This window comes from Acinonyx jubatus, chromosome C1 (assembly GCF_027475565.1).
Source record: "Acinonyx jubatus isolate Ajub_Pintada_27869175 chromosome C1, VMU_Ajub_asm_v1.0, whole genome shotgun sequence".
Classification (NCBI taxonomy): Eukaryota; Metazoa; Chordata; class Mammalia; order Carnivora; family Felidae; genus Acinonyx; species Acinonyx jubatus.
In genome coordinates, this window is record NC_069381.1 from 109,827,458 (window position 1) to 109,843,857 (window position 16,400).

General features: G+C 55.4%; 1 protein-coding gene and 1 long non-coding RNA gene across 22 annotated transcripts in view; one reads left to right on the forward strand and one right to left on the reverse strand.

The window, feature by feature from the left end:
• Positions 1-4,163: 4,163 nt before the first annotated feature.
• On the reverse strand, positions 4,164-7,424 carry LOC106966382 (uncharacterized). 2 transcript variants are annotated; one of them, XR_003418946.2, is made up of 5 exons: positions 7,271-7,424; positions 6,661-6,825; positions 6,273-6,309; positions 5,880-6,033; positions 4,164-5,616 (listed from the first exon to the last, which is right to left on the reverse strand). It is a non-coding gene; the product is annotated as an uncharacterized LOC106966382 (long non-coding RNA). The 2 variants fall into 2 exon arrangements; XR_003418945.2 differs by lacking the exon at positions 6,273-6,309.
• The window catches only part of BIN1 (bridging integrator 1), a 55,431-nt gene continuing 45,853 nt past the window's right edge, over positions 6,823-16,400 (forward strand). For 13 of the 20 annotated variants that reach the window (XM_027056020.2, XM_027056024.2, XM_027056027.2 and 10 more), the window contains exon 1: positions 6,823-7,180. In XM_027056020.2, coding sequence (XP_026911821.1) covers positions 7,097-7,180 — 84 coding nt within the window. In that variant the 5' untranslated portion in view covers positions 6,823-7,096. The remainder of the gene's footprint in view (positions 7,181-16,400) is intronic. The other 7 variants (XM_027056036.2, XM_027056040.2, XM_027056039.2 and 4 more) reach the window with 6 other exon arrangements.

The window sequence follows — 16,400 nt, forward strand, 5'->3', positions numbered from 1 at the left end:
AGCTGGCAAAGGTCAGCCTGCTGCTTCTCACCACGGGGAGGGCCACAGACCAGATGAACTGAGAGGCACTGTCCCTAGCCTGTGAGCCGACATGTCATAATAGTAACTGCCATTTATCGAGGACACTGAGCCCTGGGCCAGGGGGCCTGTTACCTCTAATTCTCAACAACAGCCTTGCTTGGCGTGTATTATCGCCCCACTTAGAAGCTGCAGGCAGTGACTGGCTCAAGGTCACATGACTAATGGTGGCAGAGCCTGGCCTTCTGGCTCTGAGCCTACGATGGTGTCATTTTCTTGCTCTACTGCATTTGGGCCACACCATAGACAGCACACAGGACAAAAAAAGGTTTAAAGATATGGAGGCGAAACACAGGCGATTATCTTTTTGTTGTTTAAATATGTGTTTATTTATTTTTGAGAAAGAGAGAGAGAGAGAGAGAGCGCATGCACACATGTGCGGGAGGGGCATAGATCCCAGGCAGGCTCCCCACTGTCAGTGTAGAGCCCTACCCAGGGCTTGAACCCATGAACCTAGAGATCATGACCTGAGCTGAAATCAAGAGTTGGAAGCTTAACCGACTGAGCTACCCAGGTGGCCCAAGCAAGTTGATTATCTTAAAAGTTTTGTTTTGCTTTTGGAGACTTCATTTGCTGGTGGCAAAAGGGAGTAGCTGGTTCTTGCTCGTTCTTTCTTGTTTCCAGAAGCCTTGGCAATATCCTGCAGCCAGTTGGTGGCCCAGTGACAGGCCTACTCTCCAGACTCCTTCCTGCAGGGCCTGATTAAATATGATCAAGAATGGAGCTCAACATCTAGGGTGGTAGGTTTGGGGGCCAGGAGGCAAAGCCTGGGACAGGTCTTCTCTCAGAAGGTCCTCTGGAATATCACTCTCCCATTTCTGCAAGGATCTTTTCAATTATGGCTCATAGGCCTGGACAGTGGATAGATGTCAGTGTTCAGCACCAGCTTGAGCACAGATTGTGAACTATATGTGTTTAATCTCCTTTTCCACCTTTATTCTTGATTCCTATCCCGTCACTAGTACTCATATGTCCCGATTTGCCCAGGACAGCCCTGGTTTATGTCTACTGTCAATGTAATCTGCCTCTCCAACCCCCTTTGGTCTATATTAATTCAGACAGACCAGTTAGAGGCACTTCAGAGAAACTCTTACTTGAATACACATCAGGGAGTCATTAGAGTTGCCTCTCAGAAGGGCATTATTATGATAACATACACTAGCCATGACTCTTGATTGTAAATGACCTCAAATTGACTTTAATAAGAAAAAGATGTATTGGTTGGCATAGCTAGACAGCTGGAGGGCTCAAGCCTGACTGGAACCAAGTTCTCAAACAATTTTGTTACTTCTGTCCCTCTGTCTCTGTTCCTCTGTCCCCATCTCTCCAACTCTCAACTCCTGTTGATTTCACCTTGTAGGCAGGATCGTCCATCTGATGGGCAAGCTGGCCCCTGGAGACTCTAGACTCACACTCCCCCATCTTAACAACTCTCCCGGAAAGAGGAACTTTCCTTTCCTATGGGCATATATCCCTTCATGTCCAGGGAAGTCTGAGTGGCTCTGCTTGGGTCATGTGCACATCCTTGAGCCAATTGCTATGGTTTGGGGTGAATAGGTAACTCACCTGGGCTATGTACACATCATGGCGCAAGGGGCAAGGTTGCATCAGTTCACACCAAACAAGGACGGAATCCCTAAATAAGTAGGTCAATTATCTGAGCAGACCACATTGACTGCATCTGCCATCCACTGTATACAGCCACTGTCTATGTTGTCACTTCTGATGTCCCAGGGGCTTTATGGATAATGTTCATCATTTTCACAATTACTTAAAGAGTATAATTCATCCCTGTATTACACAGGCGGCTTGAATAGTTTAAATACTATAGCCAAGGATGGAAAAGTGGTCAATGGAGAACCTGACCTCTGACTCCAGAACTATCTGCCCCTCCCACAATGTCCTGGTGGCGTTTTACATGTGAGAGGGAGTGAGGATAATCTGTCAAGGAGCCTTTCTTGGATGTGCATCACACATGTGCTGCCTGAAATAATGTTTCTGGACAGACAAATCCTCTCCTGGTTCTGCCTGTAGATTCTTCTGGATTCTCCCTGTCTCTCTAGGAGATGAAGCCTGCTGTCCCAGGAGAGAGGTAGGAAGCTGGTCCATTCCAGTCACTGGGGATGGCCAGGTGCTGACTGATCTCAGCATAGGACCTACACTGTGCCCCGGGCCTTTGGGTAAATGCATCCTGTCTTCTCTGAGTCCTGATTGTTATATAACAAGGGCAAAAATGTCCTACTGCTGTAGAACACAGGATTCTTCTGACAGTCATAAGAATATAAGCAAAAAATCTTGCTTCGTAAGATAGAATGATAATGATGATGGATGATGATAGTTGTCATGGTGCTAGAGCAGGGCCCCCTATTCAATTCTTGAAGAACAGAAGGAAAACATGAGGGCGGTGTTATTTTCTCTCCAAGGGAAGGGAGAGAAGGTACTTTGCTTGCCTGCGTCCTTCCTAATTTGCAAAATCACTTCCCCAGAACTTACGGTTCAGAGGTGCAGGCACAGGACACACGGTCTGCGTTTGTGTTTAGTCTTTCTACTCTGCCATATTGTGGTTTCCCAACCAGCGCCCCAGGGACAGCTTCCTCGTTTCAATTTGTATTTTCCATAGCTTTTCTTTCTGATGACAAAAATAGTACGTGCACAAAATTGGGAAAATAAAAAAGGGAGAAAAAAATCCTCACCCCGAAATCGCTCCAACCAGAGATATCAACACCCAGCAGTTAGCCGTTGCTGTTATACAATGTAATATCCCTCGTTACTCTGTTAACAACACATTAGCAGCATTTCCCCATCACAAAAAAACTTGGGAATCACTGTTTCCGCAGACATTGCATGCATGGCTACACCAGAGTTTAGTTCATTGCAGCTGGTAATAGGCCTTTGTGCAGAGGTCTGGGAGTGAGCTGGACAGCTGGGCCCCCAGGGTCTTCTGCACAGAGCTGGGGAGACACAGGGGGCGGGAGACCTGGGCCCTGAAGGGGCAGAGGGAAAGGCAGCCCATAATATGTTGCATATTTGCTTGTCTGTTGATTTGTTCCTGCCTGGATGTTTGAGGGCTCCGCTAGGCATCAGGTGCCCTCCTCCTTCTCGGCCAATGCCCACTTCAGGTCTGTAACATCCCTCCCTCAAAGAGCCTCCCAGGCCGTTCCCAGAACCCCTCCTGTCCCTGGTGTGGCGCACTCCTGGAAGAGGGGCTCCATTGCACCCACCGCTGTTTCTGCAGAGCCCAGCCCAGCACTGGCATTTAGTAGGTGCTGACAACGTTTGGAGAGTGAGAGAGGGAGCAAACAATAAACAGTGAACATGCCAAAATAGTAATTTTGCATTATTACAATTAAGGTGATGAACATCTGCATGATTAAAGCTTTGCTAAAATTTCAAGTTATTTCCTAGACTTGAAATTCGAAGATTGAAGGATGCAGGCATTTTTTAAAGTTTATTTATTTATTTTGAGAGCGACAGTGAGAGCAAGTGGGGGAGGGGCAGACATACAGGCAGAGAGAATCCCAAGCAGTCTCTGGGGCGCCTGGAGCCAGCGCAGAGCCCGACTTGTGGGCCTCGACCTCACAAACTGTGAGTCTTGATCTCAGGCACCTAACCATGAGATCGTGACCTGAGCAGAGATCAGGAGTCTGATGCTTGGGGTGCCTGGGTGGCTCAGTCGGTTAAGCGTCCGACTTAAGCTCAGGTCATGATCTCACACTCCGTGAGTTTGAGCCCCACATCGGGCTCTGTGCTGACAGCTCAGAGCCTGGAGCCTGCTTTGGACTCTGTGTCTCCCTCTCTCTCTCCCCCTCCCCTGTTCATGTTCTGTTTCTCTCTGTCTCAAAAATAAATAAACATTAAAAAAAGTTAAAAAAAAAAAGTCTGATGCTGAACCGACTGAGCCACCCAGACACCCTAAAGAATATAGACATTTTGATGGTTCTTAATACATATTACAAGACTGCTTTCTGGAAATTCCAGTATCTGTCATAATCTCAGAAGCAGTATGTGTGAGTGCCTGTCTCTCTGGCTGTAGGTAATGTAGTTTAAAAAATGATTCGCCGATTTGATGAAAGTAGAGGCAGGAATGATATAATTCGTTGATTTAATAAATGCTTTTTTTTTTAAACCTGTTAATTGATCATTTGAAATTCCGATTTTGTGAATTGTCCATCTGTGCCATTTGCCCAGTTATACTGGATCTTAGTGTTTTGTTTGTGATCGTGAAAACAATGGGCTATCATGGTAAAGAAAATCAGACATTATAGCAAATCATAAAGAAGAAAGTAAAAATCTCCTACATTCCTACCCCTTGGACTTGTGACTAACATTTTTGGAGTATATCCTTCCAAACTTTTAACCTTATGTGTTAATAGTAGTTTTTGAAGTTTAAAACATTTAAATTTCTATGTACTCTCAAACTAGCATTGTTTATTTCAATAGATCTTCCAATGCTTTTGTGTTTAAAAAAGTTTTTCCAACGTAGATATCACATTAAGAGTTGCCATGTTTAGGGGTGTCTCAGTGCCTCCGTGGCACTATCCGTTAAGCTTCCAACTTCGGCTCAGGTCACAATCTCACAGTTGGTGAGTTCTAGCCCCACGTGGGGCTCTGGGCTGACAGCTCAGAGCCTGGAGCCTGCTTCCGATTCTGTGTCTTCCTTTGTCTCTGCCCCTCTCCCACTCACACTCTGTCTCTGTCTCTCAAAAATAAATAGACATTAAAAAAAAAAGAATTACCACATTTAAAGATAGAGCTATGCGTGTGTTTAGTTATTAAGGCCATATAGTATATTGTAGAATATTTAGGAAATTAAGACAAAAAAATCAGCCATAATCTCTCGACCTTAAACAAAGCCTGTTTCCTTTGTGCATGGTCCTTTTGAGTCTTGGATCACGAGCACTTATATTTATTTTTAGTGGTTGCAAGGACAGAGTGCATGCACAGTGTTTTTTGTCTTCTCCTTTTTGCTCACAACTATACTGTAAGCATTATTTTCATGTTGCTACATCTCTGGATGGTTGTTTAGAATGATCCCCTAGCTGACTCCATCCTGCTGATAACCATCTAAGTTGCTTCCAATTTTTTTGTCAAGTGATATTTTGCAACACCAAAGCCCAGCGAAGCACAGTCTCCCACTGTTCCCTGGGAACTGATTGTAATACGGTTTGACTTCTGCTTATTTCCTCCTTTCCTCCGAGGAGTGTTGGGAGACAGCGCTCTTAGAGAACGGTTAGAAAAATGACAATCATAAAATTAGGAGAAGAGAGACCATGAAGTGAAAGCACGTTGAGCTTTTAGAAAAAAGTCGCTTTAACAACTCAGGCTGTGCTGTTTACGTTTTGTTTTTGTAACTCACGAATCGGGCATGAGTTTATAATCATAATTTTGACAAAATGCTTTCCATTTGTGCAGTGCTTGGTGCTTTTTCTGGGACGCAGTTCGGTGTATCAGCTGAGGGCTTTAGTGCAGGAAGACCAGGGTTTGGATATCTGCTTCTCTCTTGTGATCTTCAGCTGCTGCAACCCCCAGTCTGTCTTTCTGCAAAATATGAGTGGTAATAAGCCAGGAGGGAGGACTGGTTAAGATCATCCCTTATGGGCACTGAGCAGTAATGGGAAGAAGAAGGAGGAGGAGTGGCCAGAGTACAGGAGGCCTTCCACACAGTGGGAAGTGAAAACCTTTTATTCCTGGGCCTCAGTTTCCCCATTTATATGGGGGCGGGGCTTGGTGTATGGTCTCCAAAGCCTTTCCTGCTTCTGGGAGCCTCCCAGGGACCCCTGCCCTGGCACCTGTCCACCCACCTCAACAGGGCGTCCAGGACTCCTCTCTCCACTCAGCTCAGCCTTCGGTGCCTGAGAAACCTTGCAGGGCGGTGCCCTGCCCTCCAAGGCAGCATAGGGCTGTGGCATCCTTTATAGCCTCTAACATAATTTGGGGAAGGGGTGTGAGTGGGATCTGTAGATTCAACACATATTTATAAATCTCGAACAAGTGTCATTGATTTGTTGGCAAAACTAGTTAGCAATAACCTTATCTTCTCTTTGAATAACGATCATTAATCATCCCCCTCCCCGCCTCGCAGAAGAGAAGGCAGCCCAGTACATAGTGGTAGAGAGCCTGGAAGGCAGAATCAGAGATTTGGTTCCAGGCCTCTCTGCGCCCATTTGTCAAATGGGAATGATAACAGCACCTACCTCATAGGGCTGTTGTGGAGACTGGAAGCTATACCGCCTGTTCAGGAGACAGCAGAGAGCCAGGCACACAGTAAGTGCTCAGTTAATGGTCAGTTGTTATTACCGTAATAATTATCGGCAAATGGGAAGACAGAGCGCTTTGTAGGCATGGGACTAGGTGCCAAGGACAGAGATGTGAAGATGTCCTAGAGGCCCCCCCCCCCCCCCCCCCGAACCCAGGTGAAAACTGGTGAGTCTACAGGCCAGGACGAGGCCGAGCGTCCCGCGTGAGGCCAGAGCCAAACCCAGGGCTGGAGAGCGGGTTCCCGCCACGCACTCCAGGCCGGGGCTCCCCGACCCCGGGGACGCGCCCCGATCGCCGCCCTTAACCTCTGGTTTTGGAACGCACCCTTTCTCAGGCTGGTCTCTTGTCCCGGGAGGACCGCGTCTTCGTCTCCGCCCCGGGGCGGTGTCTTCGGAGCGCCCTGGGAGACCCGCTTTCCGCAGCACCGGGCGCCCTCGCGCACCTCCCCTCGCTCCGGGTCCGCGGAGGGTTTCGGCGCCCGCGGAGGCCCTTTAAAAGGCAGAGTCTGGTCCGCAGGGGGCGGGCGGGGGGCGCTGACCGCCGCCCGAGGCCCGGCCCCTCCTCCCTGCCCCTCCCTCGGTCCGTCCCTCCCCAGGTCCCCGCGTCGCTCGCTCGCTCGCTCGCCGGGCGAACGCTCCGCCTCCGTCAGTCGGCTCGGCTGTCGAGAGAGCGGCGTGGAGCCGGAGCCGGGGCCGGACGCGCGGCCGGGGGCTGGGGGCTGGGAGATCGGCGCCCGCCGCCTGGCGAGGCCTGAGCCACGATGGCCGAGATGGGCAGCAAGGGGGTGACCGCAGGGAAGATCGCCAGCAACGTGCAGAAGAAGCTCACGCGCGCGCAGGAGAAGGTGAGGGAGCCAGATCCCCGGCCTCCGCGCGGTCCGGGCCACCTGTCCCCTCCCTCCCCTAACCCCTCACCCCCAGGGGCTGGTCCTCACCCGGGATCAGGCCCTGTCACCTCCGGACGACCGCTGCTGGGAGCCTTCGGGGGTCCACAGGCTGCAGCCCCCAGAGTTCTGGGCGCCCCCTCCGGTCCGCGTCTTGTCTCCCCACCCCCGGCAGGGGCAGGAGAGGGCGCAGCTGTCCCCTCAACCACCCCCCCCCCCCGCCCTCGTTTCCCTCCCCCTCCCCCCCAACCCGCTTTGTATCTCCTCCGCCTGTCTGCAGAGAAAAGGCGGCCCACGCTCTTCTCGGGGCGCGAGGTCCAGTAAACCCAACGTTGGAGACCGAGGGCCGGGAGGCTGGGAGGCTGGGTGGCGCCCCTAGCCCCTCAGCCCCACGCGAGCCACGCGGGCGGGGCCGGCTCCAGGGGGAAGGAGGGAGCCTGTTACCCGTCCCCCAGGGCCGCCGTGCTCCGGGAATCCCGAGGCTGCCCAGAGGCCCGCGGGTGCTGGAGCACTCGCTCTCCAGGCCTCTGGGCGCTTCCTACGCCCTCCGTTCCCTCCTCCCCGCCCGCCTCTCCACCTTCTGTCCCCGCCGGCCGCAGGAGGGATCGAGTTTCCTTTGCCGAGAGGTGCCCGCGGCCTGGCCGCTCCCGCCCGGCCCTCAGGGAGCACGGCGCTGCGCGCCCCTCGGGGAGGTGCTCCCGCTCCAGCCCCGGCTTGGCGTTTCCGGCGGCTGGGGAGGGGGTGGTGGCTCCGGTTTTGGGAGCCCACCACCTGGGTGGGGAGCTGGCTCGAAGGAGCTGGGGCTAAGCCGGGGGGCGTGGAGGGGCGCCTCAGGAAACCCGACCCCTCGGCGCTCAGGGCAGCGGGCAGCAGGCGAGGGGGGACGCAGCTGGGGCTTCCAGCGGCTCCCTGACGGTGCCGGACGTGCGGGACCCGGGGGCGGGGGTCCGCGCGCGCTCACTTTTCCCTCCCAAGCCACCTCTGGTTCATTGAATTGGATCACGCCAGCTGCTGACGCCACTTCCCCTGCCGCCTCGGACTCTGAAATCTAGGATTGTAGAATCCGTGCTCCAGCCGGGGTGGTCCCCCAGGGCCCCCAGCGGAGTCAGCCCTCTCTCCCGCCCGACGCTCAGCCGAGAGGAGGAATCTGGGGACCGGTCGGCCTTCCCCTGCCTGGCTGTGGCTGTTTATAAACAATGACTTTTGCAGCTAAGACCTGCGGGGCTCCCTAAGGATGCGGTCACGTGATTGGGGCGGGGGGGGGGGGGACGGCGGCTAGAGCTTCCCGGGCGCCTCCCTAAGTCCCGTCGCTCATCCTTAAGGTCCCAGGCTAAGGAGATAGGTGGGTGTGTGTGGAGGTTAGGGCCCTCAGCCAGTCTCCAGATCTGGCCTGGCCCCAGCAGCTGTACCACCCCGCCTCCGGGCCCCGGGCGGGGGGAGGGATTAGAGCACCGCAGATAGCTGGTGTGTGTGTGGGGCGGAGGGTTGGGGGGAGGCTGGGAAGGCTTCTATGAGCGTCGGTGGGGGTGGAGGGGCAGATGCTTCTGCCCTTGCTTCCTCCCCCTCCCCCCTCCCTAGCCCTGGACTGGGTAATCCATCTAGGTGCCTGGAGCGGGCAGCTCTGGGCTAAGCCTACTTCCTGCTGCTGAGGGGCTGGGAAAGATGAATGGGAAGCAGAAGGTTAGCTGAGACCAGGTCCCCGCCCCCACTCCACTGACGTCCTATTCCTCCCTAGTTCCCCTTGGCTCTTTTGGTGTCCCCATTGTCCTGGTTTGCCTTGTCTCTGCAGCAACTCTTTCAGTAACTTCAGGGACAGCAGGCATGACCTGTGTCCCCTCCTTGTAAGTGGCAGTATGTCATTACTGACCCCACTGAGCTGCCACCCCTCCCTCTTCAGCTCCTGTTCTGTGGCATGGGCAGTTGGCTGACAGCTGGTCAGCCATGGGTGCTGGCCTTGGCCAAGGGCTGGCACTGCCCAAGCCCGGGCTCTAAGTGACCGGAGTTGTTGAATGCTGCCTGTGTTCTGGCCCTCAGGCACTGGTGAGGAGACCCTCCCCCCATCGGAAGCCAGAGAGTAGCCTTCCTTCAGTCTCCTCGGTTGTGGGCCCTGCCGCGGTACCCCCTTCCCAGAAGCCTGATGCATCTCCCCTTTGCCCTCCTGTGGTTCAGAGTGTGTCATCTGCTGGTGGTCTTCAGGACCATGTCTAATTCACAGTGTCAGTGGTCTCACAGGCACCACCCCCCCCCCCCCGCCCTTCCCCCACCTGGCCTCTGCCAGATCAGTGAATGATGGGGACAGTTTCAGCGGTCCGGTTGCCCTAGGAGGGCATCTCCTGGTCAGGGACAAGCAGTAGCTGGGGTGGAGGGCCTAGATAGTATCCGCATAGGTTCAAGGGCCCCATCTCTCCTTTTCTTCTTTCCCGATTTCCCCACATCCACTCCCAGCCCAAACATCCAGCAGGACTCCGAGGGTGACAGTGTGCTCAAGTTTCCTTGCTTGCCCTCTGGTGCCTACGGAGCCAGCTCTCCTGTGCCCCCAGCCTAGTGGGTCTCTGCATGGGTCTTGGCTTGGCGTTACCCATCTCACCCTCCCCCATCCCTGTGTCGCTGGTCTGGGTGCTGTCCCTGAGGGGAGAGCAGACCTGCGTGTGCACCCAAATGTTCACCTGGCCCTGGCGGAAGTACAGTGACTATGTATGAACAAACAAGGGCATTTGAGGGCTTGGCCTGGGAGTCCTGATGCAGGCTTGTGGGTGGGCTGACTTGTGCTGTGTGCTCCTCGTTCAGCAAATTCTGCCTTGGGCATGTGCTGTGTGCCTGGCCCCGGGCCCCGCCGAGGGTGCCGTGGGGAGCGGGCTGTGCTGGCTTTGGACTGCCGTGGAGCTTACTGTTGTAAGGTCCTATGGCCTCTGGTCATGAGGACGGCGTAAGCGTATATCGGAGGGGCCAGCAGGGTCTGAGCTTGGCAGTGACACTGCTCACCTCCCAGCCACCAGCTGCCCCCAGAGTGCTGGGGTGCAGAGCGTGTGCCTGGAGCTCGGCCCGGGGGCGTCATGAGGTCACCTTCCCATTGCGTCCATTTTTGGGCCTCAGTAGGGTGGCTGGACAGAGCCAAAGGTAGGGTGGAGCCCAGGTCAGATGACAGAGGATTAGAGGTTGGCGGGCTAGGCCCCTTGGGGGAGGGGATGGTGGGGGAGAAGGGACAGCTGGGGTGGGGGTGGAACCTGGCCTGCTTGCCCCTGAGGCCCACTGCTCAGGCGTCCTCACAGAGCAGAGCAGTGTGCTTGAGGGAGGCTGTGTGCTGGCAGAGCTGGGGCTGCTGATGAGCACAAGGAAGGAGGCTCCGGCAGGGGGTGGGAGTATGCACTCTGTCCCCCTAGGCCACCTAGAGCCTGCTGGGAATGGGGAGGCTCAGCTGGGAGAGGGCAGGGCCCAGGGCTGGCAAGTCAGAGTGGAAGGTGCGGCAGTTATTTATAGGACCCTGACACATGGCCCCGATGGCACCACATTTGCCTGGTGGTCAAGGTCTCCCAACAAAGTGGCTGTGTTAGCCTCAGCTGGAGCCAGGCCTGTATGACCAGTCTTTATCCTCACGGCAGCCATAAGGAGGAGCAGGTGCTCCTACCATAGGGAGCTCCTACCATAGGGAGGAGCAGGTGCCCTGGGAGTGGGGCCCACCCGGGTGCCTCCCAGCTTCCTCTCACCTCCCCCCTTCCCCAGGCCCCAGCCACCCATTGCTCCCCTCCCCCCGCATTCTGCATTTCTGTTTCCTCATCTTGGTGTCCATCTCTCTGTCCCTGGGTGTCTGAGGACTCTTCCTCCCCTCTCTTTTGTCTGTGCCCACACCCTGCCCCATGTCGCCTGTTCCTTGGCCTCTCCCTATCTGCCTGCTCTGTGTCTCTTTCCTCTGAGTTTGCACAAGGCTTTTGTACCTGCCTACCCTTGGAGCAACTTGTCCCTGAACCTGAATTATTGATGGAGATGGTTCACCCACTGGACGGAAGGCTCCTGAACCAGGCATCATCTCTGGGAGCATGTCTATAGGGGCTCAGGACATTTGGCTAGGGAACGTGGGCACGGAAAGATTGGAAGCATGGCCTCCAGACTTCCCTGAGCTCTGGGGGTCCTGGCTGGGCTGGGGCCTGGGGGTGAGCTGGGTCCCCACTCAGCAGAGCCCTGCTGGCTCATGGCAGGACTCAGAATGAGGCAAAGGCCGTTTTGCCCAGGGGCCTGCAGACCAGGATGTGCTCACTGGGCTACGTGGGGCACGGAGGGTGTTCTGGGAGGGTCCTTGTGGGCTGAGGTATGGGGCGAGAGTGAGCACAGGAGGCCAGCAGCTCGCTGACCACGTCCCTCTCCCTGGACCAGGCAGTTTGGATTCAGCTTGTCCCTTACAAGCTGTGTGACTTTCACGATGTGAAGAGAATGTTTCTGTCCCTCCTTCCTGCCGGAACCTAAGGCCAGGCCTTGCATTGTTCTTTTTCCATGAGTTTCTAGAATCCTTGGGTCCTCCCCTCAGTGTTAGGCCTCTTTCTTACTACAGGAGAAGAGACTACAGGAGCACGTCAAAAAGGCAGCCTGCATGGGCTTGGCAGGCAGGCAGTCCTTGGTTTCCCTATAGGACCTTGGGCAAGCGGCAGGACCTTCATCTATAAAGTGTGGTAATAATGGTTCCTCTGTGCTTATTTGTGTTGGAGAGTAAAGGTGCCCGGCACATAGCAAGTGCTCACTAAATGCCAGCTCTGTGGGGCAGGGCAGTACAGTGAGGCCACCCTGGAGCCTGCCGTCCCTGCCTCGGCCTGCTTCCCAACCTTCTCCCTATGAGTGAGTGTCCATTACAGGCCTCTACAGACAGCTAATCCCTGCTGAGCCCTTAGCTGATCAGGGCTTATGATGGTGTGCGTGTGTGTGCATGCCTGTGTGTGTGTGTGTGTGTGTGTGTGTGTGTGTGTGTGTGTGTGTTTAGAGGGGCAGCTGGCGGCAGGGGAGGGAATCAGACAGCTCTGGAGTGAATATCAACTTTCCTACAGATAAACTCGGTGGCCCTGGGTAAGTTATTCCCCCTCTCTGGGCTTCTTCACTTTGGCCATCAGTAAAGTGAGGGGGGTTGCTCATCTGTTCTTTAATTCATGGAAGGAACATTGAGCACCCACTATGTGTTGGGCACTGTTCTAGGGACAGGGGGTAGAGGGCTGAGCAAAACCAAGCCCCACCCTCAGGGAGCTGACATTCTAGCTTGGGGAGACGGTAAAGAAACAAACATGTGCTGGCAGGTGGAGTGGGTTCTGAGAACTGGGCTCAGCGTTTCCCGAGCATCCCTTAGTTACCACTGCTGAGGACTCAGGTGTGGATGTGAACACGGGCTCTCACACAGTGCAAGGGATTGGCCAGGGAGAAGCTGACTGGAAGCTTCTGGGCTCCAGGTAAGAGGGCACCTGGAGGAGGAAGGCTTTCCGTTAGATGTCACCCTTGGATGTTGTGTTTCTCTAAAGAGTCTTTGGGAAGAGTTTCTTTTTGGGACTAAAAGTGCAGAGGAAAGGATGCCCATGCTAAAACTGCTCAGCAGGGCACTGACGGAGGACAGGCCCAGGCAGCTTGGAAGCGGGGCAGGGGCTCTGGGTTTGGAATGTAGAATGAGGGGGTCAGAGGGGCCACTGAAAGAGGAGGAGGTAGGCACCAAAGATGACCCAGACTTGGGGATGGATGTTTGTAAGACTTTTTAGGAAGCTGAGTCTGAATCTCTCCCTAGCATTACTGCCCGTGGGCAAGACTCATTGACCTCTCGGAGTCTGTTCCGTCCCTTGGTATCGGGGTGTGTGCCTTGCGGGGTGCTGTGCAGATTAAATGCACGGGGCTCACCATTTCCCAAAGGAGCTGGTCTTGTGCTGTGGATGGGACACCCTCGTGGGAACTGGCTGGCACCTGGGGGTGCTGGTGCCTCCCCAAAGTGGCTGTCACCTCCCAAAGAGGTCACTCACTTCAGGCAGAACAGACTCCATGCTAAGGGCTGACAGGGGTCAGGGCTGGGCAGTTGAAAAGGGAAAGGCAGGCCTCTTCTTGTTCCGAGGGAAGAGTTGGTCAAATATTAACTTGATAATAACAGCCATGGTTTACTGTGTACCTGCTGAGTGCCAGGTGCTTGGTGAAAACTCTCATCTCCACTGCAACCAGGTGAGATCATTATGATTCCCATTCAGCAGATCAAAACACTGAGGCCCAGCAGTCGTATGACTTGCCCATGGGCTCTCCTGGTCAACTATCTGGGTTACCAGGTCTCTGGCAGAGATGTGAAATGAGATGTGAATCTCTAGTGACCCCTGCTGACCCCTCCTGACCAGGAAGGCCTTGTCTATCAGGTGGATCATCTGACAGATTTGGATCCCCAAGACCTTCTTCCTCCCCCATTAAATGAGTTTGGTGCTCTTGTCCCCTCTGTCTAGCCGTACACTTGGGGTGTGACCTTCACTCTTATGGGACGTGTGGTGGGCTCTGGGGTGTGGAAACTGCCGGAGGTTTCCTGATGTAGCCCAAAGCAAGGGTTTCTGCATGCAAATAAGGACTAACGAGGCAATGTGGTGTGTGTTTATGTGAGTGTGTGTGTTTTCCCAAATATAAAAGCTGTATCCAGTTCATTCAGTGTAAAGAAACACTCTCTATTCTGAGATTCTGTCTACTTTTGTTTGTATTATTGTAACAGTGTTTCTTTTATGAAATGATGTTAATAGAGTTGTTTTTTAATGTTATAGAGGAGGATATAGTCATGCAATTGACCATACACACATGCTGGTCTTTTCCTGGAGTGGAATCTGAAAGTCTGGGACCTACTACCCACCCCTGGGGGTGGGAGGGGGGAGGGGGACCTTGCTGCCCAGCCCCATGCAATTGCTCTGGTGGGAGGCAGGTCTCCTGGGTGCAGGCTTGAGGCTGGCCCAGGGCAGCCTGAGGCAAGCTCCCTAGAATATCTGCTCCACGAGGGTGGGTCCTGCCTCCTATGGTAGCTGTGGCACCTCCAGCTCAGCACATGGCACGTGCTCAGTGCATAACTTCTGCACGGGTGCGTGGATTTCTCAGGCAGGGCTGGCCAAGGCCTGGGAGATGCCCTGAGTGTTCAGGGTGCAGGGTGGGTGGCGTAGGAAAGCCAGGACTGCAGGATTTCAGGCCTTCAGAGAGCAGAAAAGGCCAGAGTTAGAGCTCAGGGCTTGGAGTCAGATGGAGGGGCACCTCCTGCGCCATGCAGGCCATTCCGAGGGACCCAGGCATCACAGTACCGTCTCCCCCAGTAAAATGGCCCAGGACCATGGCGGGGCGAACCTGAGCCAGAGGCTGCAGAGCTTGGGCCCAGAAACCGGGAGTGGGCTGGCGCCCTGCTCGGGAGCCCTGCCTGGCTTTAGGCCAGATGCCAGAGAGGACGTGGCCTGGGCCTGCTGCCAGAGTCTTCTTCCAACCTGAGAAAGCTTTTAGGTGACACAGGCGCTGGGGATCGCTGACCTGGGGGTCTGTGTGGTTTGCTGAACCTGCGACCTCGCTGTTAGGGCCAGCGAACTGCTGTCCTCAGCCCCAGCCCCGCTGTACTCTTTGCTGGACCTCCTCCCTCTGCTTCCTGGACTCACCTTCAACCACACTGCAGTGCGGATGGGGTGGGATTGGGGGCCCAGCATGGGTGGAGGGGGGGGTTGGAGCCTGGCTGCGGGGATGGCCTCAGGGCACTGAGAGCCTCTTGGTGCCCTGCGGGTGGGCATTTGTGCCCCCCCCCATGCTGTGTCCAAGCCTGAGGCGATGCGCTGCCCCCCCCCCCCCGTCCCCCCCAAGGGCAGTGAGCCACGGCCGCCTCCACCTCTGCAGCACCAGGGCCGCAGTGTCTCTGGGTTGTGCCCCACAGGCTGGGAGTGAGTGGGCGGCTGCCAGCCACAGCGCCACAGGGCCGTAGGGAGGGACTCCTTGCGGCTGGTGCTGGGCCAGCGCTCCGAGGTCTTCTGGGCCCCTGAAGGCTCCCTGTTCCTGGCTCCCAGGGCACCTTCGTAGGGACGTCCCTGCTGGCTCCGGGTTTTAGATGCCTCTACCCACACTGAACTAGCTCCCTCAGCTTATTTTTCCGGCTGTCTTTCCCCTGTCTGTGGCTTGCCCACTGCGGGCCAGTATGCTGAGGTGCGGCGGGTGCTGAGAGAGAAACTGCCCTGCCCTCAAGGGGCTCCCAGTGCCCATCACGGCACTCGGGGGAGACTGAGGGCAAGGGCACTGGTGCCCTGGACATGAGAGCCTCTCATCCACCTGGGGCAATCAAGGAAGTCTCCTCAGAGGAGGTGGCACTTGAGCTGGGTTTGAAAGGCAGAGAAGGTGGGTTGTGGGGTGCGCAAGGATGTTTCTGGCAGCCTGTTGAGGGTGGCTGGAATGTGTGTGAGTAAGGGTGGTGGTGGGGGGTGGAGCCCGAGACTGAAATGATAGGTGGTGGGGGGTGGGGGGGAGCAGGCCCCGGAGGGCTGGGAGGGACCCCAGACCCCTATGCACCTCAACCTGCTTATCTTTCTTCCTCACGTGTTGCCTGAGCCATGGGTCTGTCGTCCAGTCTGGGCTTAGCTGAGGACCCAGTGTCTCACTGGCCAGGGCCCAGGGAGCCCCCCGGCTTTGAGGAAAAGGAGCCCCAGGGTAAGTCCTGCATCCCCTGAGGGAATGGCCTCTGGCTTGGCCAGGCTGGGATCCAGGTGTGCCCGGGAAGGGGGCCTGGGCTAGGGCTGCCATCCTGGAGTCCACCCTGTCAGGTGATGTCTGCTCCCCAAGCTTGCCGGAAACCGCACAACGTCTTATACTCCCTGCCTCACATGTGTCCCTGCTTCTGGGTTTTGGGTCCCCAAGGTGACACTGAGGGTGAGTGGCACCTCTAGGTTTGGAGAGCTTAACAGCCCGGAGGGGCCATCATGGCATCAATTCACCCTCTCCAGGCAGCCCTGTGGGCTCTGCCCTTCGTGGCCAGGCCACTGGTCAGATGACCACGTAGGGGTCCCCTAGTTCCTGGGTTGGAGCAGGGGGGTCCTCAAGGGAGAAGGGGTCGTGCCAGCGGGTGGGGTCTCTGGCTGTCAGCGCAGACTGCAGGGAGAGGAGTGGACAAAGGAACAGTACTGTTGTACGGATGGAGGCCCAGGGGCGGCTCTGGCTGGCGAGGCGGTTGGCCTTCTGCTCCCGCCTG